The sequence below is a fragment of a genome, unplaced genomic scaffold, assembly GCF_019419815.1.
Source record: "Pyrus x bretschneideri cultivar Hongxiangsu unplaced genomic scaffold, Pyrus_bretschneideri_v1 Contig3, whole genome shotgun sequence".
Taxonomy (NCBI): domain Eukaryota; kingdom Viridiplantae; phylum Streptophyta; class Magnoliopsida; order Rosales; family Rosaceae; genus Pyrus; species Pyrus x bretschneideri.
The window spans coordinates 7,457,126-7,478,747 of NW_025999612.1; the positions used below are offsets into that span (position 1 = coordinate 7,457,126).

General features: G+C 38.2%; 3 protein-coding genes across 8 annotated transcripts; all 3 read left to right on the forward strand.

Moving 5' to 3' along the window:
- Nucleotides 1-187: 187 nt before the first annotated feature.
- On the forward strand, nucleotides 188-9,459 carry LOC103931321 (probable alpha-mannosidase At5g13980). 6 transcript variants are annotated; one of them, XM_048589576.1, is made up of 28 exons: nucleotides 188-486; nucleotides 1,158-1,241; nucleotides 2,916-3,004; nucleotides 3,101-3,275; nucleotides 3,405-3,530; nucleotides 3,680-3,766; nucleotides 3,852-3,923; nucleotides 4,038-4,151; nucleotides 4,238-4,338; nucleotides 4,427-4,520; nucleotides 4,622-4,789; nucleotides 4,871-4,960; nucleotides 5,077-5,142; nucleotides 5,240-5,296; nucleotides 5,443-5,662; nucleotides 5,769-5,908; nucleotides 6,009-6,074; nucleotides 6,161-6,238; nucleotides 6,312-6,386; nucleotides 6,545-6,592; nucleotides 6,702-6,821; nucleotides 6,944-7,009; nucleotides 7,135-7,247; nucleotides 7,478-7,562; nucleotides 7,663-7,869; nucleotides 7,970-8,017; nucleotides 8,104-8,172; nucleotides 8,276-9,459. In XM_048589576.1, exons 1-28 carry the CDS (start codon nucleotides 271-273, stop codon nucleotides 8,468-8,470), a joined length of 3,069 nt encoding a protein of 1,022 aa, XP_048445533.1. In that variant the 5' UTR covers nucleotides 188-270; the 3' UTR covers nucleotides 8,471-9,459. The 6 variants fall into 6 exon arrangements, with proteins under 6 accessions (XP_048445533.1, XP_018499032.2, XP_048445530.1 ...); XM_018643516.2 differs by having other exon boundaries at nucleotides 3,405-3,524; XM_048589573.1 differs by having other exon boundaries at nucleotides 2,916-3,275.
- Nucleotides 9,301-14,813, forward strand: LOC103931326 (signal recognition particle subunit SRP68). The gene is given in 15 exon segments (XM_009340777.3): nucleotides 9,301-9,455; nucleotides 9,560-9,650; nucleotides 9,741-9,807; nucleotides 9,927-10,037; nucleotides 10,220-10,415; nucleotides 10,639-10,724; nucleotides 11,042-11,237; nucleotides 11,349-11,460; nucleotides 12,203-12,330; nucleotides 12,462-12,668; nucleotides 12,794-12,903; nucleotides 13,421-13,550; nucleotides 13,844-13,993; nucleotides 14,389-14,479; nucleotides 14,482-14,813. Coding segments are annotated over 14 exon segments (1,803 nt in total). The 5' UTR covers nucleotides 9,301-9,455; the 3' UTR covers nucleotides 14,610-14,813.
- Nucleotides 14,814-15,871: 1,058 nt separating this feature from the next.
- LOC103958278 (ADP-ribosylation factor GTPase-activating protein AGD3-like) lies at nucleotides 15,872-21,526 on the forward strand. The gene is made up of 20 exons (XM_009370536.3): nucleotides 15,872-16,159; nucleotides 16,705-16,781; nucleotides 17,147-17,247; nucleotides 17,324-17,394; nucleotides 17,541-17,603; nucleotides 17,774-17,818; nucleotides 17,964-18,029; nucleotides 18,149-18,196; nucleotides 18,287-18,382; nucleotides 18,459-18,500; nucleotides 18,622-18,837; nucleotides 18,929-19,060; nucleotides 19,145-19,369; nucleotides 19,474-19,560; nucleotides 19,645-19,974; nucleotides 20,052-20,197; nucleotides 20,279-20,372; nucleotides 20,472-20,637; nucleotides 20,716-20,965; nucleotides 21,075-21,526. The coding sequence occupies exons 1-20, from the start codon at nucleotides 16,115-16,117 to the stop codon at nucleotides 21,187-21,189; spliced, it is 2,415 nt and encodes an 804-aa protein (XP_009368811.2). The 5' UTR covers nucleotides 15,872-16,114; the 3' UTR covers nucleotides 21,190-21,526.
- Nucleotides 21,527-21,622: the final 96 nt, after the last annotated feature.

Genomic DNA, 21,622 nt, shown 5'->3' on the forward strand with positions numbered 1-21,622 from the left:
CTAAAGATTTTACCCAATAAAAAAAACAAAAAAAGGGTTCTGCCGACTACCTCCATAACACTTCCTTAATCACGGACAGGCCCAATGCCAACCACAAAAGACCAAGACACGCATATTTTCCACAACGACCAGGACTTTGGTATTGCGACGTCCTTAAATAAGTTCATGAGCTTTCTCATCACCTTAATATATTTTCTTTCTTTTGTTTTTCAAGACTTGAAACGTTGGGTGCAAGCGTGAATGTTCTTAAACAATTGAGCTACGAGTCCAATGGCGGTTGAAGCTAATTGCTTGAGGCTTCTTTTGGTTATGGTACTGCTAGTTCAAGTGTTTCTACGTGGGGAGTCCAAGTACATGGTTTACAATACGACGTCGCGCCTTGTTCCCGGGAAGCTCAACGTTCATTTAGTACCTCACACCCACGACGACGTCGGATGGAAGAAGACCGTTGATCAGTACTATACTGGCTCCAACAATTCCCTTCAGGTTGGGTTCCCATCCCTTTCTTTAATTTGATCATTTTACTTTTAATTAATAATTCGATAATGCTGGTGTTTCTCATGGGGAACCTACTTATGACGTGACCTCCCACTTATGATTAGCGCGTTTTCACTCTACGAAAATCATAATCAGAACCATTCATTCTCTTTCTCATCATCTAAAGATTATATCTGTAAAACATCATTTGATCTGGATATCATTTAACCTTCCATAAGTGTCAAACCAATCAACGGTTTTGACCATGATGGAAATGCTCTTACGATGAAACGTCCATTTTTTGGTGCATAAGAATGGTTAAAAGATCTCTACACTGAATGATTTTTTTTTTCATATACGATCTTTAAATGATAATAACGTAAACGAACGGTTCCAATTATAATGTTCGTAGGATGAGGACTGGTAGGGGACAAGTAGGTTCCCCTAAGGGAACACAAGCATTATTCATATTAATTTACTTGTGCTTTTCAGTTAATTGTATTGCTTTTATTATAGGAAATTATTAAGAAAAAATCCCGTATGAACATTTTTTCTTCATTCACTTTTAAAATTTTAATTTATCTTCCGGTTCTTAATTTGAAATTTGGATGTTCAATTGCTAATGAACACTCGATCTTTTATGATATTAAAATAATAATAATTAAAACTACTGTTTTCAGGTAGCTTGTGTTCGGATGGTGCTGGATTCGTTGGTTCCCGCTTTGTTGGCCGATAAGAACCGCAAATTCATATATGTTGAACAGGCAATCAATATCGTTAATATTAGTTGAAAATATGTGATTTTTATACGTATGATTAAAAATTGTGTGAAAATAACGGGTTTTAAACCTAAAAAGTATATATGTACGTGTATAATACATGTATTGTATGTTAGAAACGCACATATACACGTATTTACTTACCAGGGTCTTGAGAGAAAAAGGGTGGGCAACAAGCACCATTTGAAAGTGGTGAAGAAGAATTAATGAATTGGAGCGGTGTGGTATCCAAAATTGATATCATCATTATACAGAGGTGGGATTGGTAGTGATGAGGATATAAGGTGAATCAAACTAAATATGTCTTAATGGGTATTCATTAACAACTCAATGCGTTGATTTGCTACCTCTACCGCATTCAATAGTAGAGCACACATGTTCATTTGTATTGTATCCGGCCATTTGGATTAGAGGTGGTGCGAGAGGGAGGTGGGACCAAAATTTGGGGTATGGTTATGGGTCCCACTATCAAGGGTTGGGTTTAGTGGAAAAGGATCCTCGCCGGATCCTCTTAGAGCACTTCCACAGGGGAACTGATAGGCCAACACCCAGCCAAAAAACCAGCCCGGCACCTAAGCTATCCACTCTAGCCTAGCATTTTGATTGGCACCCAACCCAAGCCAGGCAAGTGACCGGCCTAAAATCGACAGACCCACATGCCAGGCCATTTGACGTTAGTCGAGCCATCAACCTCCCCCACGATCAACACGTCGTAGAGAGATCTTGGTGTAGAGCTCCGCGAGGCTGAGGTTGAAGAAGGCCAATTTGCAGGCAGAGCAAAGGGCGGCGGGGATAGGGGTTTGGGGGCCTTCAACGCCCTCCTCGAGGCTAAGGTTCAGAGAGAGAAAGAGAAAGATAGATCCCTTCCACTATGCTCTTCCCATATCCCTTTATCTTGTTAATGGGTTTCTTTCTTCTGCACATTGGAGGAGAGAGGTGGGGGAGCTTTTGAGGCAGAGACAGGGGAGGGGAGTGGAGATGCATTTGTTAAAAATTAAATTATTATTTTATAATAATAATTAATAATATTTTAATAAAATTGACTAGGCTATTTGGTTTTAGGGATGGAGATGTTTTGGTCTATTATTGTACACTAGAGTCTATTACTGTTCACTTGAGTGGATAAATGAGCTGGGTACTGGCGCAAAGTCTTTAGAGGTGGAATTGCTCTTGGTGAGGATCTGGGGGATTAAGCAATCACGGCCGTTCATCGTATATTGTGTGGTCAGTTTTCGTTAGATACTATTTATGTTCAATTTTAAAATTTGAATTTAAAATAATTTCTAACCGCATGATATATGATGAACAACCGTGATTGCTTGATCCTCCGGATCCCCACAAAAAGGATCCAATGAGGATCCTTTCTCCGGGTTTAGTGGCTATTTTATGTGCTAATTTTATGTCTAAATAATAGTATGTTTTTTTATATAACAAGCCAAACGGGTTCGAACTCAAGTGGGGAGAGAGGTGATGGTACTTAAAACCAATCTAATCTAATGTTTAGGAGGGGGATTTAAGCTCAAGTGTATATGGAGAGCATATCCGCTTTAGCCAATTTAATTACGTTAATGTCTGATTGTTGATGTGTTTTTTTTTTTTTATAAGAAAAACGAAAATGGAATCAGAAATGTAAATGGGTTAGTTGATTAATTAATGCAGATTTTTTTCCAACGTTGGTGGAGAGACCAAACGGAGGCGACCCAAAACACGGTCAAGCAACTAGTCAGCTCCGGTCAACTGGAACTCATGTTCAAAATCTGCAATGCCTTGCAGTCCAAGTTTCAATTTTTATCGTTTTATTTAAAATGTCTTTCTGTTGTTTACGATCTGGGTTTGTTTTGCAGAAATGGGGGGATGTGCATGCATGATGAGGCTGCTTCTCATTACATCGATATGATTGATCAGACGACTCTCGGGCATCGGTTTATCAAGCAAGAGTTCAATGTGACTCCCAGAATTGGCTGGCAGATCGATCCATTCGGACATTCTGCAGTGCAGGCCTACCTGTTGGGAGCTGAGGTCCGCGTTTCTTGAAACTATTAGGGCCCGTTTTATAACCATTTCGTTCCTCTGTTCATAACATGCATTTAGTGAATGATCGATATTTGTGAAACCATTTGTTGAACATCAGTTATACTGTTGGCATAGGTTGGATTTGACTCCCTTTTCTTTGCGCGAATTGACTACCAAGACAGAGCTAAACGGAAGCATGAGAAAAGCCTCGAGGTTGTCTGGCGAGGTTCTAAGAGTCTCGGATCATCTGCACAGGTGCATGTGCGTGTGTGCGCCACAAAGTTGTGTTGTTAGTTCTGGAGGGATTGGTGTTTCAGCTTTGAAACCGTGTTTCTTTCTTTCTTTCAGTTGCGAACTTTTTGAAGATTGGAAATGTACTATTAATCAACCTCTTTTCTTTGTGTTTGTAGATTTTTGCCGGTGCATTCCCTGAGAATTATGGACCTCCGACAAATGAATTTTACTTTGAAGTTGATGACTTATCCCCTATTGTTCAGGTGAGTCCACACTCTAATGCCTATGTAGTCCGTAGTAACGTAATGACAGATTCATTTATTTTCTTTTGGCTTTCCTTGTTTGAAGGATGATACTGATCTGTCTGACTACAATGTGCTCGAGCGTGTAAATGATTTCGTATCTGCTGCAATCTCACAAGTAAGATGTATCCTATTAGATTGTCTACCAGTGATTCATTTCTGCCCAAGTTTTACTTTCAGGAAAGAGTTTAGATCTGTCGGGGCTTATGCAAACCACTCGTCTGGTTTTCAGGCAAACATTACTCGTACGAATCACATCATGTGGACAATGGGATCAGATTTCAAGTATCAGTACGCGCATTCATGGTTTCTGCAGATGGATAAGTTCATTCATTACGTGAATCAAGTTAGTCCATGGCTGTAAAGTGTAACTTTGTTGTCGTTTCACATTTTCTGCCCTGTTAATGGAAGTCTTCGTATTAATGTTCGTAGGATGGGCGTGTGAATGCGCTATACTCAACTCCGTCAATATACACTGATGCCAAACATGCAACAAATGAACCCTGGCCAATCAAGACTGGAGACTTCTTTCCGTGAGTTCAAATCTTGAAATTCATCGTCATTTACAGGTACCCCGGTCCTTTTCCAGCTTGTTAACCTATAACTATGCGTATCCATCAGATACGCTGAGAAAGAAAATATTTACTGGACCGGATATTTTACAAGCAGGCCAGCCCTCAAGGGCTATGTTAGAATGATGAGCGGCTACTATTTGGTATACTCTTCAGAACATTTTAGCCTGCGTTGGTAATAATTATGTTTTGAGTAAGATTTCAAAGAGTATTAAGGTAGTTGTGTTCTTCAATCTATGATCAGGCAGCGAGGCAACTCGAATTTTTTAAGGGAATGAGTAAATCAGGGTCTAAGACAGATTCTCTGGCTGACGCCTTAGCAATCGCTCAACATCACGATGCAGTTAGTGGCACGGAGAGGCAGCATGTGGCGGATGATTATGCAAAACGACTTTCAATAGGCTACAATGAGGTAGATAAAACTTATACCATTCCTGATATTCTCAGTAGTTTCTTTACTTTTGCATAGCGAAATGGTTTCGATTTCTCGCAGGCTGAGAAGGTTGTTGCAGAATCGCTTGCTTGCATGACAGAATCCAAATCAAGAGCTGGTTGCGAGAATCTGTTAACGAAGTTTCAACAGGCAAATTAAACTACCCTTTGTCCTACATTTTTCAGCTGTTTCACTTTTCCACTGGATTAACAACAAGCTGACGTTACAATTTTTGTTCATATTCTTCCATTTATATTTTGTTTCAGTGTCCACTTCTGAACATTAGCTATTGCCCCCCGTCAGAGGCGGATCTGTCAACTGGGAAATCCCTGGTGAGGATAGTTTAGCGATGACATTTACCAACTGCCATGCTTATGTTTCAATCAAGAAGTACGAATTATTTCGTGATTATGCATTTCTCTTTTGTAGGTTATTGTTGTCTATAATTCTCTGGGATGGAAAAGAAAGGATGTCGTAAAGATTCCTGTGAGTAGTTATTTCCTCTTCCATGTTGAAATCCTTACGGTGTTTTAAGATTTTTTATATTTCTCACGCGTACGTGTGCATATCTCTAGGTTAGTAAGTATATGTTCTTCCTGTTTTTTTACTTTCTGGATACTTGTTTTCTACAGGTTATCAATACGAACATCGCTGTGAGAGATTCTACAGGAAAAGAAGTTGAGTCACAGCTCATACCTCTGCTTAATGCGTCCGCGACCATAAGAAATTACCATGTCAAGGCATATCTTGGTAAATCCCTGGGAGATACTCCAAGTTATTGGCTTGCATTTTCTGCAACTGTACCCCCTCTTGGTTTTAGCACTTACGTCATCTCAAGTGCCACACGAAAAGGTTGACTATGTGAATTCTTTACCGTATGATACTGAAGAAACATATCAGAACCAGATTTAACTTTTACTGACGGCTCAGATATTGTGTTTCCGCCTTACAAATGCAGCTACTACTTCAGAGGGACCGACAGTGTACAGGTCAGAAGCAGGTCAAAATGATACAATAGAAGTTGGGCGAGGCAACTTGAGACTTATTTATTCTGGAAATGATGGACAACTTACTAAATATATGAACAGCAGAAGCTTGGTATGTAACTTCTGCACTCAAACAGTACTTGTTTTCTGCAAAAATATTCGCTAAATTGATTTTCTCTGTGCATATAATTTGATATGTACTATAAATATAGGTCAAAAAGCGGATAAAACAGTCATTTAGCTACTACGCTGGAGATAATGGATTTGTCGATTTACAGGTAATGAAGTAATACACATTTTAAATGTAATTAAACGTGATTATATGTGACGAAGATTGAAAAGGGAATGTTTCTATTTTCTGAAGGCCGAGGGAGAGCAGAGGGCCGAGGGAGCGTATGTCTTCCGCCCTAATGGTTCATATCCCATTAAATCCGGAGGGAAGGTAGGTAAATGAATGTCATTTTACCTTATGCAATCACAGTAAGAAATAGCAAATTCACCATTAGGAATTGCAGGTTGATCATTTTACTGTTCTGAGAGGACCATTGCTCGATGAAGTACATCAGAGGATAAACTCTTGGATTTACCAGGTGGTTACACAGAATCTTAATAAAAATATGGGATCATATGTGTATGTGTGTGTGTGTGTACTATATATGTATATATATATATATGAGTTTTCTTTCGTGCTGTGAAGATTTCGTGATCAATACTAACAACAGTTTATTTGTTGCATATGCTTAAACAGGTCACTAGAGTGTACAAGGAAAAAGAGCATGCTGAGATTGAATTTATTGTGAGTTAACTGCACTGTATTGTGTGTTTCCACTGGATACCACAATTGAAGATCAAAGAACTAAAAGTTTCGAGAATTTTCCTTTTACAACAATGTTCTGATTTTTCAGATTGGCCCTATACCAATCGATGACGGTGTTGGCAAAGATATCGTAAGCAAGATTACAACCGGCATGAAAACAAACAAACGATTCTACACAGACTCCAACGGGCGCGATTTTATCGAAAGAGTATGTTCTGTGTTTGATCTCATTTGTTATGCAGAATAACGTGCTGTCTTTCCGGTTTTTGACCAGCCTTGTTCAATGTCTTCAACTTGCTAGAAATTTTCACAGAAATTATTGTTTTGCAGATTCGAGACTATAGAAAAGACTGGGATCTTGAAGTGAATCAACCTGTTGCAGGAAATTATTATCCAGTATGTGTAATTACTACATCGATCAATGTGTCTCGTTGTCTCATGTTCGAATTTTCTGGAAAATTACCTTTTACGACAAGTATGTATCTTTAACCAAGACATGACAAAGTTCTCTGTCATCACAGATTAATCTCGGAATCTACACGAAAGATAACAACACAGAGCTGTCAGTATTAGTAGATAGATCTGTGGGTGGATCCAGCATTGTGGATGGACAATTGGAACTCATGCTCCATAGGTTTTCTTCCCTTTACTCTGGATCTACAATTCTTTTTTCGATCTGTCTTTGTTGTTTAGTTAATAACGCGGTTAGTGAGAACGCTATAATCTATCTTGAATTTATATGCCTCGGCATTAGCCTCCCGCTATTTGTTTTGGAAACGAATCAATTTCCTCACTTGTATTCTGAAATGCTGGAACACTAACGAATTCGTTAATATCTTCTTGATTACACTCCACTTTTATTAGGAGGTTGCTCTGGGACGACGACAAAGGTGTAGCCGAAGCCCTAAACGAAACTGTGTGCATTCAAGATGATTGTGAAGGACTCATTGTATGATCCTAAAAACTCACCCTAGCTAGCTAGGGTTCTTAGCGTTCATAAAGACCATAACTCCCCCATATGATATGCTAACTTTTAAATACATTGACAGATCATCGGAAAGTACTACCTCAGGCTCGATCCATTGGGAGAGGGCGCTAAATGGCGTCGATCATTTGGTCAGGAGATATACTCTCCATTTCTTTTAGCCTTCACAGAACAAGATGAAGATAGCTGGACAAGCTCTCATGTCACAACCTTTTCCGGAATGGATCCTTCCTACACTTTACCTGATAATGTCGCGATAATAACCCTCCAGGTTTGTGATCTCCCCGAGAAGATGGAAGCAGCATCCTACTGGAAAATAAAAAATTCCCCTATCAGATTAACATTGTTAATCCTGTTTTAAAACTCTGTAGGAGCTGGAAGATGGAAAACTTCTGTTCCGCCTTGCACATTTATACGAGGTTTTAGTTTCTTCCTTGCTCATACTTGACATTTTCAGCAACGAGTTCTAATAAGACCGATGTTTGTATGGTGTATCGAATGCTAGATTGATGAGGACAAGGATCTTTCGGTAATGGCAAGTGTAGAGCTCAAAAAAGTGTTTGCAGATAAGAAGGTACGTAACATAAACATCGGTCGCATGAAGATGAACACTGATCCGAAAAACTAACCATCCAAAATACTTCTGGTAACACCTTTTTCATTGCAATGGAACTCAGATTAGAAAAGTAACGGAAATGAGTTTATCTGCAAACCAAGAACGAGCGGAAATGGAGAAGAAGCGACTAGTGTGGAAAGCAGAAGGCTCCCCCGAAGGAGAAGCTAAAGTGTTGAGGGGAGGACCTGTTGATCCAACAAAGCTGGTGGTTGATCTTGCTCCAATGGAAATTCGAACGCTTATCATCGACATGTAGTCCAGATGTTCGACCGCTGGAAAGTAAGAATGTGCGATGTTGAGGAGTTCGTTTGTCAAGGGCGCTCGAGTACTTCGATTTAGAAGAGACTGAATTGACATGTCTCGTCGGACATGGAGAAGATGAGGAACCAAATGAATAAGTCATATGGGAGAATCGGCTCGTATATAGACTTGTACGAGCCCATCCTCCGCATTTGCAGATTACTTATTTATTTTTAGGTTTTTGTTCTAATTTTTTTTTTTTCACAACACTGAATTATCGTCTTTATATTCTTCAAAATGTAGTCTTTGGTGCAAACCTCTTATCATTGAGCTTTAAACGCTCTAAAAACAACGATGTAAAACTTAAAGCTAAAGAATTTTCAACTTAAAATATGAAATTTGACTATTACTAGAAAAAAGTTACTTATTTATAAAAGCAGTTTAGAATTGGAAAATTTTGACTTTTACTTAAAGAATGATTTAGATGAAACATGTTTACTGTTATCGTAGCGTTTTTGTCCAATACAATGCATTACTAAATCGAGACGCCATGTGGTGATAAATCGTAACCACGGACAATTTGGCACATAAGCATAAATTGCTCATTCAAAACACAAAATTAGAAATATTTGCACACGTGTCAAATTCATTGACAAAAATATTTGCCAAGTTACGTGCATTTACCTAATACATTCACCATCTAAAATTCTTCCATACTACATAAATGTATAGCATTAAATACTACAAATATTGGATGATTTGGATTGATTTAAATTATTGTTCATATTGTGGTGCCGTGAATTCAGATCGTATTGGGGTGGAAATAGACTTTTTGTCCATTCACGTGAAGGGCACATGCTGTAACAGCGCCAAAGGCAAGAGACCAACCACAAAAGTAGAACGTGCCAGAAAGAGAGATACCTAGAGCACTGCGACTGCGACGCCGCCGCCGCCGGAGCAATCCATCGAATTACATTACCCGAGACATCACCTTATCCCAGGTAGGTATTTTCCGGCAACCAAACGCCGCCGTTTCTCTGTGAAATGCTTCTACTTATCAATTGATTTGTCTGTGTTTTTTTTTCTCAATGAGAGAGTTTTTCAGATGAGGAAAGAGAGCCAGGCGTCCGCCATGGAAATCGACGATCCAAAGCCCAAAAATTCCGATCAGATCTCCCCTAAATTCTCCATTAACGGTTCGCTCGCAAATCCCTTCGTTTCTGATATCATTATATGCGTCGTCGGTTTTTTTCGTCTGGATTTTAATTTAATTTTGATTTAAACAGTGCTGCAGCTCTTGAAATCTGCTCAGATGCAGCACGGATTGCGCCACGGAGATTACACTCGTTATCGGTACATATTCATTGTCATTTGGTTTAATTTTGTGTTTTATTGTTGTTCATGGTGTGTGTTTGTGTGCATTGTGAGTAGAAATTGATATGTTTTGTTGCTGGAATTGAATTTTTTCGCAGGAGGTATTGCACTGCAAGGTTGAGGAGGTTGTATAAGTCGTTGAAGTTCACTCATGGCCGTGGTAAATACAACCGCCGGGCCATTACTGAATCTACTGTCACTGAAGTGAGGTGGGTCTTATTTTCTCATGAATTTTGTTTTCGGAGTTGAATTATATGTTGGTCGTCTATTTTTGTTGCTGGACTAGCGAAAATGTACGAATTTTGGTATATGTATGAACTAGGAAACAATATTTTTTATTTCATGAGTTTTTTTCATGATTTAACAGTTTAATTTTCTGGATTTATGATAGGTATCTTCATGTGGTTCTTTATACGGCAGAGAGAGCGTGGAGTCATGCCATGGAAAAGAGACAGGTTCTGGATGGTCCAAATGCTCGTCAGCGAATCTATCTAATTGGTAGGCTGAGGAAGGCAGTAAAATGGGCTACACTTTTTGCACAGTTGTGTGCAATCAAGGGAGATTCCAGGACTTCTTTAGAAGCCGAGGTGCTTAATTTTTTCTTGTTTCAGTTGCATGTGCATGTCCTGTCTCAAATTTATAATATTTTTGGGTCATAATATGATGTGTTCTAGATGTTTAATTGCCATCGGCACTGATGATAATCATATGGTATGATTAACATGTGATTTTCATTGATTTAATAGAACTTTTGTTCAAGGGGCATGGTTTATTTTCTTCTCACCTTGCAACTTTTAATTTAATATGTAGGCTTATGCCTCCTTTATGAAAGGGAGCTTGTTGTTTGAGCAAGATCAAAATTGGGACACCGCATTGATGAATTTCAAAAGTGCCAGGTTCAATCTCAAATTATATACATTGATTAATGCTGCTTTTATGTTAGAAATTCATGGGTAATTTGATGCCTATAGCTTGTGTTTGCCCCAAAAGTATAAAGTATCAATGTTCAAAAGCACTAACCGATTAAAATACATGCTGCAAAAGGGAATATAATTTCTCTAGTTGCTTTTTGCTACAAGTTAAGCGCCAATAATACAATTCTAATGGAACAGATACAGCATTTGAATTTTGAATTAGACGCTTATGCATGTAGGAGTCAAGTATTTTTGGTTCAATGAGTAGTGTACGTATAACTTTGTGTTAATATGTTTAGGGCTGTTTATGAGGAACTTGCTAAATATGGAGACCTGGAGAATCAAGTTTTGTGCCGTGAGCGTGTTGAGGAATTAGAACCTAGTATTCGATACTGCCTACACAAGGTTGGAGAGTCAAATCTACAAGCCTCTGAACTTCTACAGATTGGTGAGATGGAAGGACCTGCGCTGGACCTCTTCAAGGCTAAATTGGAGGTAGGGTTGGTTTCATTTAAAGTAAACCATACATTTGATGCTTTTCCTCCCTTTATCCCTCAGAGGCTTTTTTTTATTTTACTGATGACTTGAAGAAACTTGAAAATATAGGCTGTTATGGCCGAGGCAAGATCTCAACAGGCTGCCTCCATGACAGAGTTTCATTGGCTTGGTCATAGATTTCCAATATCAAATCCAAAAACTCGAGTTTCCATTTTAAAAGGTCAGTAGTTTGTTTACTATTTTAAGTCATGGCACCAATATAAAGATTTTTTTTTTCTTGTTCTCATAAAAAATAAAAAAATAAAATAAAATCCTACTGATTTTAGGTTTTTGTTAGTTGGTAGAGGACATTGCATAGCAGATCATATCTCTTGTTGTTCATGCTGTGTGTGTGAGAGTGTAAATGTATGTGCCAGTAAGGTCTCACGAGAGTGATTTGTTTGTATGATGAGAACCTTTAGCTGAAGATGGAAATTTGTTTTTCACTGAAAAAATGATGGTTTGTCTATAACTCTAAAAGGATCTGAGAACCACAAAACTGAACTAGTCTTTGGAATTTGAAAAAGTGTACCATTCAATAGGACTGTATGTGGGGTGGGGTCTTTGTAATCTTCAGAATGGGAATAAAAACTAGACAAGGTTTTGATGCATATTTCAGGGAACTGTTTGACTTAGAAAAGTTATAGGTAGGGAAAAGTCCTAGCCAGAACCGGATACTTGTCATATGTCATTGCAATTGAGAAATATGCAGCCTTTAACCTCCTTAGATTTCACGAGTTACAGATTCTATGAAATTTTTGTGCAAATTTGGTGTGAATCATCATGTCATGTTTCTTTCTTTATTTTTGCACATTTATAATTCCAATAAAGTGCTATCTTTTGTTTTATTTGTTTCTTTCTTTTTGCATACTTTAATTCCACTAACCGCTATTCTTTGTGTTTGATTTGACAAAATTGTTCAGCTCAAGAATTGGAGAAAGATTTGCTTGGTTCATCAACTAATTCACTCCCACCAGAGAAAAAACTAGGCATTTTTGACAAAATTTTTACTGCATACCATGAGGCAAGGGGTTGCATTCGCAGTGACTTGGTATGGAAGTTTCTCAATATAAGATATTTTCTTTTCCTTTTCTGATGCCCCCAGGGATTTGTCTTTTTGTCATGTGCTTCATCATTATTTTGTATCTTTTTCATGCTGCTGTTCTGATGCACTGTATATAGGCCAGTGCAGGTAATTCTGAAAATGTGAAGGATGACCTGAATGGCCTTGATAAAGCTGTTAGTGCTGTATTGGGAGAGCGAACCATTGAGCGCAACCAAATGTTGGTTACCATTGCGAAGAGTAAACTTACCAAAAGACGTGATGACAAAAACGAGAAAGCTACTAAGCCTGAAGAGCTTGTTCGGTTGTATGATCTACTATTACAAGTTAGTTGCCTCTGTTTTGAATTGTTTCCTACTTGCCTTTCATCATGTGTAAATGCATTACTTTTACTAGATGCTGATATCTCAGGTTATAAATAGAATACCATGTTTGTTGTGATATTTGGCAGAATACATCTGATCTATCAGATTTAGTCAGCTCGGGAAGAGACAGAAAACCAGAAGAAGTGGCTTTTGCTGACGAATGTGAACTAAAAAGTTTAGCCTTCCGGGCAGAGAGGTTTTTTTTCGGCAGAGCTCTCTTTTTAATATATATATTGTTTTATGAACTCTGGCATACTTCTATTCATCAATGTTATATTCTGGGGATTGCTTCTGTGCTTGATTTTTCAGATGACACCAATGCCTCATTAAATCTTGAATTCAGGACATCCCTATCTTCTACAAAGTCATTGGCCCTAAAACACCAATTTTACATGTATCATGATGACTTTTCTTGCCATTGTAGGAACTCTTACGTAAAAGCTAATACCACAAAGTGGTTTTCTTGTACTTAGGTTGACTTTTAAATTTTCTGCAGTTACCAAATTACGTGTCTTTTGTCTTCTTCACCCCTTTAGAAAAAACTAAGGCACATGATAGCGAGGTTCACTATATCTTGTTTACAGTTTCATGCTTGTTATTTTGCTCTGCTTGAACAAACAACCAAGGTTCTACTCTTATCAATAGAGTTGGTATATAGGTGTCAAGGGATATTGTCTATTCCATAAATTTATCAGTATTCCAACTTTTCGCAGGTGTTTCTTTCTGGGCAAATCATACAGCTTGGCCGGTAAGAGGGTAGAAGCTTATGTGTTGTACTGCCATGCTCGCTCCCTTGCAGAGAATGCCCTACAGAAATTCCAGTCTGTGAATAATGGTGATGAGGTGCGTATTAGTGTGGGTTTTTTTTTTTTTTTTTTTTTGGAAATATGTTTGCAACTTTGCATAAACATTGACCTCTGTACTTTAAATTAATACTCTTTTGTCAGATGCATCTTGGGTTACATTACATTAGGTTTCTGTTTACTATATGGCCTTTGGTTCCCATGCAACCAGGGGAGACCGATCTTTTTGAGTTAAAACTTTCAATTAGTTGACCTCTTATCATACCAAATACCAATTTTCATGAATGAGCTCTAAGATGAATACAAGTTTGATCGGTTCTGTCTTTATAGCAGGCGGTCATCAAGGAGTTGAAGACATTGTGTGATGAGTGCAGATCCAACAGTTGCATCGAACATGCCATGGGGATCATGGAAGAGCTTAAGGCTCCTGAAAACCTTTCAAAAAAGATATCTAGTATCAACTTAAGTGGCGTTGACAAGAAGGTACCACTTAAATCATTTCCTCTTCTTTAAAAATAAACCAGAATGTGCAAGAATTTCTGGTAATCATATCAGTGTTTGTCTGGTTAGTGTGTAATGTGTCGGGCAAGATACTGAGGCCAAAAGTGAAGAGGTGTACCTAATCTGGACCATTTAAGGCCGTCTCTGGCTTGTCTAGGCTTGCCCGGACATTGGACCATCCAGATTCAAGAACTGGCTTCTATAGATGTTCAAGCTGTTATGTATTATCTAGGTTGTGAGAAACCGGGACTCCTAACCCCGTGATACTAACCTTCTTTTGGATGAGTTTCTCTGAAATTTTGTGTATTAGCATCTCTGTGATTCTGCTCTTAATATTATCACTTTATGTGATACGCTGATTTGGATATTTTTTTCAGGTGGAATTCCTCCTTGAGAAACTCAACGTCTACGAGTCTGCAGTTGGCGATGCAAATGTGAAAAGTGCTCCGCGTATTGAAGCCTTCCCTCCTCCTTTCAATCAATTCCTCGCAACCCCATTGTGCTCGACCTTGCCTACAATCACATCGACTTCCCGTCACTTCAACATAGGATGAGGAAAGACAAAAGCGGCGGCTTCCTTAAAAGGTTTTGGGGATGAGTTCTCAGAGTTTTTTTCTATACGATAGGTTCACTACATACTCGGAAGAATTTGACGATTTCTGTTAATTGTACTGTCCTCGGCTGCCTTAGAGACACAAGTTTTTAAATTAGCAAACAGGGAATATGGATATGCAACTTCTACTTTTGTTGTCGAATGATGGAAAAATTATATAAGCACAACATGAAATTTTTAGAGGGGAAAGTGGTGGTTTTTATTCCTAGGCGTTTTAGCTAAAATGGCCTTTAAGATTGACATAACTCTTCACTTTGGTCCTTAAGATTTAAAATCGATAGAATAGCGTTAATTATTTTGATCATTCCGTGAAATTGAGGTATTTTTGTCATTTATCCTTATTTAACAGATATTTTTTACGGAACGATCAAAATGATTGATAGTGGGCGAATTCAGGGACCATTTTATTGATTTCAAATCTCAGTAACCAAAATGAAGAGTTATGTCAATTTCAGAGATCATTTTGACTAAAAAGTCTTGTTCTTATGTGTTTTTAGTTGAAGATGCGATAGTGGCCTTCTCTGTGGGTCTGCCCAAACCCGCCGTGTGCGGGGCGGGGGTCGGGTTTGTCGGGGAAGTATCCATCTCTAGAGAAACTTGGTTATCAGATCTCACAGCATGACTACTTAATACCGGCAAGTGGCAAAAGAGATTGGTGTCACCGACAATGAGGTTTCTATCAATGTCATCAATTGCTGGAAGAAGTAGTTGGCTGAGGCCAACGTAACGTTAATATTACCTTCATTATATTAACAACCTTGGATTTTAAGTACAATTAGGTACACTGAATTTCATGCATGACAAATCTTGCGCGATGTGAGAGGCCGGTCCGCCGGTTGTATTTCGTTGATCGACCGGCCACTCATATTCCGAATTATCCTACAAGATTTATATTAACTGTAAAATAAGTGTTTTTAATCATTTTGGGATAAGATCCTGTAATTTATGCCTCTTTTAACATTGGAAGACTTACCTTAAAATCCGAGTAGAAAAGAGCATTTATTCCTAGCAGATGTTCTATGTTAGACTTCTCTCTCAATACTGCATTGTATAGATTCAAACAAATATGTTGTATCTGGTTTAATATCCTAATGTATAGGGTGTTGAGTTTTCACCTATGCGTTCTAAGTTTGAACCATCCTAGCCTAAACTATTGTAATAGTTTCGAATAATAGTAATAAATTTAAAAATAAATAAATAAAGAAGAGAGAGAGTAAAAAGGAAAAAGGCGGGTGAGATTTTAGTGACATGTAATTTAAGTTTTAGTAACGGCCATGAAAAATCGCAGACACCTTCGTCCTCCAACTGCACAAACCTCCCTTCACTTTCGATCCCTCCCTCTCTAACAAAAACAAAAAACAGCAACAAGAAGAAGGTTTTTTTTTTTTTCTTTTTTTCTGACCAAAAAAGAGAAGCTTTTGGAACCTCCCCTCCTCCTCTCTCTCTCTGCAGAAATTCAAGACGAAGGCGATCTCTGTATCCTTCCAAACATGCATTTCGCAAAGCTTGATGATTCGCCTATGTTCCGCCAACAGGTTTCTTTTTTCTTTTTTGTTTTTGTCAAACGATAAATTTTGTTAGATTAGACGTTAGATTAGCACCGATAGGTTTCTTCATTTTCTATATTTTTATATTTATTGTAATTATTTTTGTGTGTTAAATTATGCCAAAAAAAGCTCAAATCAAATTGTTTGTTTTGGTAGAGCTGATTTTATCGTCATAATTTACAAATTTCACCTCCTCTTTTTTTTTTCTGAATTTATGGATTCTTGTTAACAATGGTGTGACATTTTTGCTTGTATCTGAGTTTGACAGTTTGGTTGATGTTCTTTATAAATAAACGCATACAGTGAAACAATTTCTGCATAATATAGATAGCTAACGCAGCAACCTTGATGTTCTAATTATATTCGAAACCATGTCGTTAAAATTCCTACGTACCGAAAAAGAAATTACATGGGATGAAGAAAATTGCTACTTTTCTCTGCATTTGTTGTTTATTCGATATTCGTTACTCTGCACAATCTGGACACTTGAAGTTTTGATGTTTGCTTACTGATGTATGCTACTTTGGAAACAGATACAAGGTTTGGAGGAAAGTGCAGAGTCACTGAGGGGAAGATGTTATAAGTTTTACAAAGGATGCCGAAAGTATACGTATGATGAGAAGTCTCTCTATCTCCTTATGCTTTCGAGCTGAATAATGAGCCCACTTCCTCGTTGAACAGTTTTCTTTCGCAGTCGTGTCTTTGCTGTGACGTCGAAACATCAAATCTTAAGAATTTTAGTATCCGAGATTAAGCAGATTACACTAAGAATAGGGCACAAACACATGAATGCACAGAGGAAAACTATACCCTCTTTATATGAAGAATTTAAACCAAAACTTCTCCCACAATCTCCCCCCGTTCAAACCACGGAGTTTTTTACTTCTTAAGAAAAGTAGATGGAATTGCGGAGTTGTATAATTATTAGCAACTGTTATATGTATCTTATAATTTGTATCCAATTTAATTTTTCAGAGAAGGGCTTGGAGAAGCGTATGATGGTGAAATCGCTTTTATAACTGCCCTTGAAAGTTTTGGGGGAGGCCACAATGATCCTATTTTTTCAGCTTTAGGAAGTATGTCTGTGTATGATTGTGTTTATGTCTGCCTATTTTCTGTCAGCACTTATAAATTCCACATTAATTTTCTCAGGCCAGGTTATGTCCAGATTCACAATTGCATTAAGAGAAATCGCGACGTACAAGGAAGTTTTGCGTTCACAGGTAGTAATTTGTTCTGGTTTCCTCAACAAAATCATAATCTGAACAATATATGTCGATAGCAATCATATTTTTTCAACCTTAACCTTTTCTTCATCTCACGATACTTATATATGATTGATGTGTTGAAATCTCATGTTTGTTCTCAGATAGAGCACATGCTAAATGATAGGCTGGTGAACATTGTCCATGTTGACCTCCATGAAGTCAAGGTACAAGGCGAACGGTTAACTAGGCTTGTTTACATATGCACTATATTTACAGCAGTTGCTTCTACATGGCATCGCTTTCGATATAATGAACTGTGATGTGTTGTACTTCCTTTCATCCCTCTCATTGTCTAACAAATTCCTTTTTTCGCTAAAGTATCTTATTGATGCAGGAATCCCGAAAGCGTTTTGACAAGACATCACTTGTATATGATCAGGTGGTCTTCTGTTCTGAAAATTTCATACATACGTGTTACTTGTTGAAGTTTGTAGAACACAATATTTTTCTTCAATCAAAATATGGTTTCTTGTGCAGCAAGCATATGTGTTTTTGTACAAGGGTAATGTGTATTCTATGCACAGGCACGCGAGAAGTTTCTGTCATTGAGGAAGAGCACGAGGATGGATATAGCTGCTAGTATAGAGGAGGTATATCCACAATGGTTTACCTCCGAGTTCCAGTATTATTCAGTCTGTTGTATAGGTTGAATTAAGATAGTTTTCCATGGGTGACCATTTAAATCTAATTTGGTAGAGAGACATTCCAGGAACTGCAGAATGCAAGATCCTCGTTTGAGCAAGCCCGCTTCAGCCTGGTAAGATAAGTTTCACGACATTTTGTTTTGAAGAAAGATACAATGCAGAAGCAGTTAGGCTTTCAACATATAGTCCACTTATGTATCCAGGTTGCTGTTCTTTCTGATATTGAGGCCAAAAAGAGGTTTGAGTTTCTGGAAGCTGTCAGCGGGGTGATGGACGCTCATCTTCGTTACTTCAAACAGGTATAGGACACAACCCTTGCGTAATTTGCAATCCAACATATACACTGCTTATGATATTTTCCCCCTCCGTTTGCAGAGTTATGAGTTACTGCATGCAATGGAACCCTACATTCATCAGGTTTACAATTACAAACTTTCTTCATCACTTGGTATTTTTCGTGAAGAGGTCTGTCCAGTCACATGGCAAAGTTCTCTGTTAATTGTTGATTGTAAGAGTTTTTGCTGTTTTTTCTGTGTAGGCTTTGGCTGACGCGCAACAGACACGAGAAAGTTGCAACCAGGAACAGACGTGTCTCAATGAAAGGATACAAGAGTACAAAAAGCAGATTGATCGGGAAAGTACGCAGTCCTTGAGCGGTATCCATGGTTCTCCTAAAGGAGATGGTCCGCAACCTTTCTCCAGGAAATCACATAAAGTGATCGAGGAAGTGATGCAATCTGCTGCAAAGGGGAAGGTAATTGCAGTTGCAGATATTTTTTGGATATCTTTTAGTTTCAATATGTACTTTCAAGTTGCATCCCTTTAGATACAAATATCCTCTTCAGGTACAAACCATTCGGCAAGGATATCTATCAAAGCGTTCCTCCAATTTGAGAGGTGACTGGAAAAGAAGGTATTTCATTCTTGATAGTCGAGGGATGCTGTACTACTATCGCAAACCATGGAGTCGGCCATCTGTAAGTCATTCGCCAGAGGATACGTTATGTAAACCCTGTTTTGTGCCTCCCACTGCTTACTTGATGTTAATCATACTGTTTCAGTATGGGAGTCCATCTTCTCCACAGAAGAATAATTCCTCTGAAAACGGCTCCGGGCTTTTGAGTCGATGGCTTTCATCTCATTACCATGGTGGTATACATGATGAGAAATCCGTTGCTAGCCACACTGTGAACTTGCTGACATCAACGATAAAGGTTGATGCAGACCAGACGGACTTAAGGTTCTGCTTCAGAATTATATCACCTGCTAAAATCTACACTTTGCAGGTATTTCTTTTCCGAAAATTTCTCAGAGGGTAATGCCAGATGCATAGTGAATTTAACACGTTAAACATATGACGGTAGGTCCTGAAATTTTTTTGGTGATGCAGGCAGAGAATGCACTTGACCAAATGGATTGGATTGAGAAAATAACTGGAGTAATAGCTTCATTGTTGAGTTTCCAGACACTTGAGAGGGTAATTTTACTGAATGTGCATTCTTTCGGACATGCAATCTTTGAATCTATAGTTGTTGAAATGGTTATAACAATTGTTTTGCAGCGTCTCTCAACTAGCCCTACAGGAAGCGATGATCAATTCTCTGGAAACGAGGGCTACTTATTAGAAAGTGCTCCTGATGCTGAGCAGACAGCTATTCCGGAACTGTCACCTAAGATCACAGCTTATAATTATCTACGAATCTCTAGAAGTATGCAGCCGCACAAGCTCAAAAGTGAGAAGCCAATTGACATACTGAGAAGAGTGTGCGGTAATGAAAAATGTGCTGATTGTGGTGCACCTGAACCAGATTGGGCATCTTTGAACCTCGGAATTCTTATTTGCATTGAATGCTCTGGTGTTCATCGTAATCTTGGTGTACATGTATCAAAGGCAAGTTGTCTAGGTTAAGATTTAGTCTGTGAAATGGTTATGGATGTCTTGGTTTGTTTAATACTGCTTTGATGCAGGTTCGATCACTAACACTTGATGTGAAAGTATGGGAACCTTCTGTCTTAACCTTGTTTCAATCACTGGGAAATGCTTTCGCAAACTCGATTTGGGAGGAGATGTTGTATTCAAGAAGTACTTTGCAGGCTGATAAAATGCCTATAGGGTAATTAAGGATTCTGTAAATCTATATGATTGAAACTAATATTCTTAGTGTGCTAATAACTCGTCAGTTCGTGCGATGTAGTTTCTCCAAGGCTGATAGGAATGAGCCGTTTCTTATGATAAAGCCATGTAATGACGATCTTAATTCGACAAAGGAGAGGTATATTCAAGCAAAGGTATTCTTCTAAATAATCTGCTCACACCTTTTTGTTTCAACTGCATAATTTCGATATGATGTGTTGTTCGGAACCTCTGAGATTTCCTTCTAAATGCAGTATGCAGAAAAACTTTTTGTTCGTCGTACAAAAAACAATCAGAAACTTCATGTCATGGGGCAACAGTTGTGCAAAAGCGTCCGTGCTAATGACAAGAAAGCAGTTTACCGCTATATCGTTGGTTATGAAGCAGATGTTAATTCTAGATCTGTGCAAGCATTAGATGGTATGCTCTTATAATCTGCAAAATGCAATGTGATTGGTTGAACAGAAAATACTTGATACCAATTTGGTCGCTTTGCAGATAATTCCGGAGACAAGCCCTCCTCAAGTAACTTAAATTCTGTCACTCAAAGTGAAATTCAGCCCGCAGAAGACACCGCTGAAGGCTGTTCCCTGCTTCACCTAGCCTGCCAAAGTGCCGATATTGGCATGGTAGAGCTCCTTTTACAGTACGGTGCCAACGTAAAAGCTACTGATTCAAAAGGTCAAACACCACTACATTATTCCGTTATAAGAGGGAATATTGCTATTGCAAAGTTGCTTCTAACAAGGTAAGACTTTGTGCATTTGGGACTGCTTCTGTACGAAGCACTTCTGCTCATAACTGGTTCTTCTAGAAGTGCTTTTATTAAACGCTTGGCTTGTTTAATTCAATTGCAGGGGAGCTGATCCAAAAGCCACTGACAGAGAAGGTAAAACACCAAGTGAGCTTGTATCAGAATCAGCCTCCAAAGACAATGGGATGCTGGCTCTTTTAACAAACTCCGGCAGATGATGTTTAAAACCGAAACTTTTTCGCATACTTAACACGAGAACTGATCGAAAACGTGAGACCGTTTTGCCTCTTCGAAATGTAGGATCAGTCTAGTTTTGTGGGTTGAGGTAAATAGAGGCAGTTTGATTTGGTTTGTATCTGTTTGTGAACTATTTTGTTCTTTATAATTTGGATTTGTGTATAGAAAAAGAATGCTAGTAGGTTTTAGCAAAGTTATTTTGTTGTTGTACTTGTATGTAGATGATCAGTTTAGTTTAGGCAAAATTTCATTTGCTTTTGTATCAATGAGGTAACTATTTGTTTCTTATTTTTTATAAGAATTGTCGATTGGAAGTGATTTCTGTACGGCTTTTTTTTCTATGTATTTTTGTTTATTTTTTATTTTGGATTAAATAAATTAACAGAGAATTAAGAAACAACAATAAACATGGGT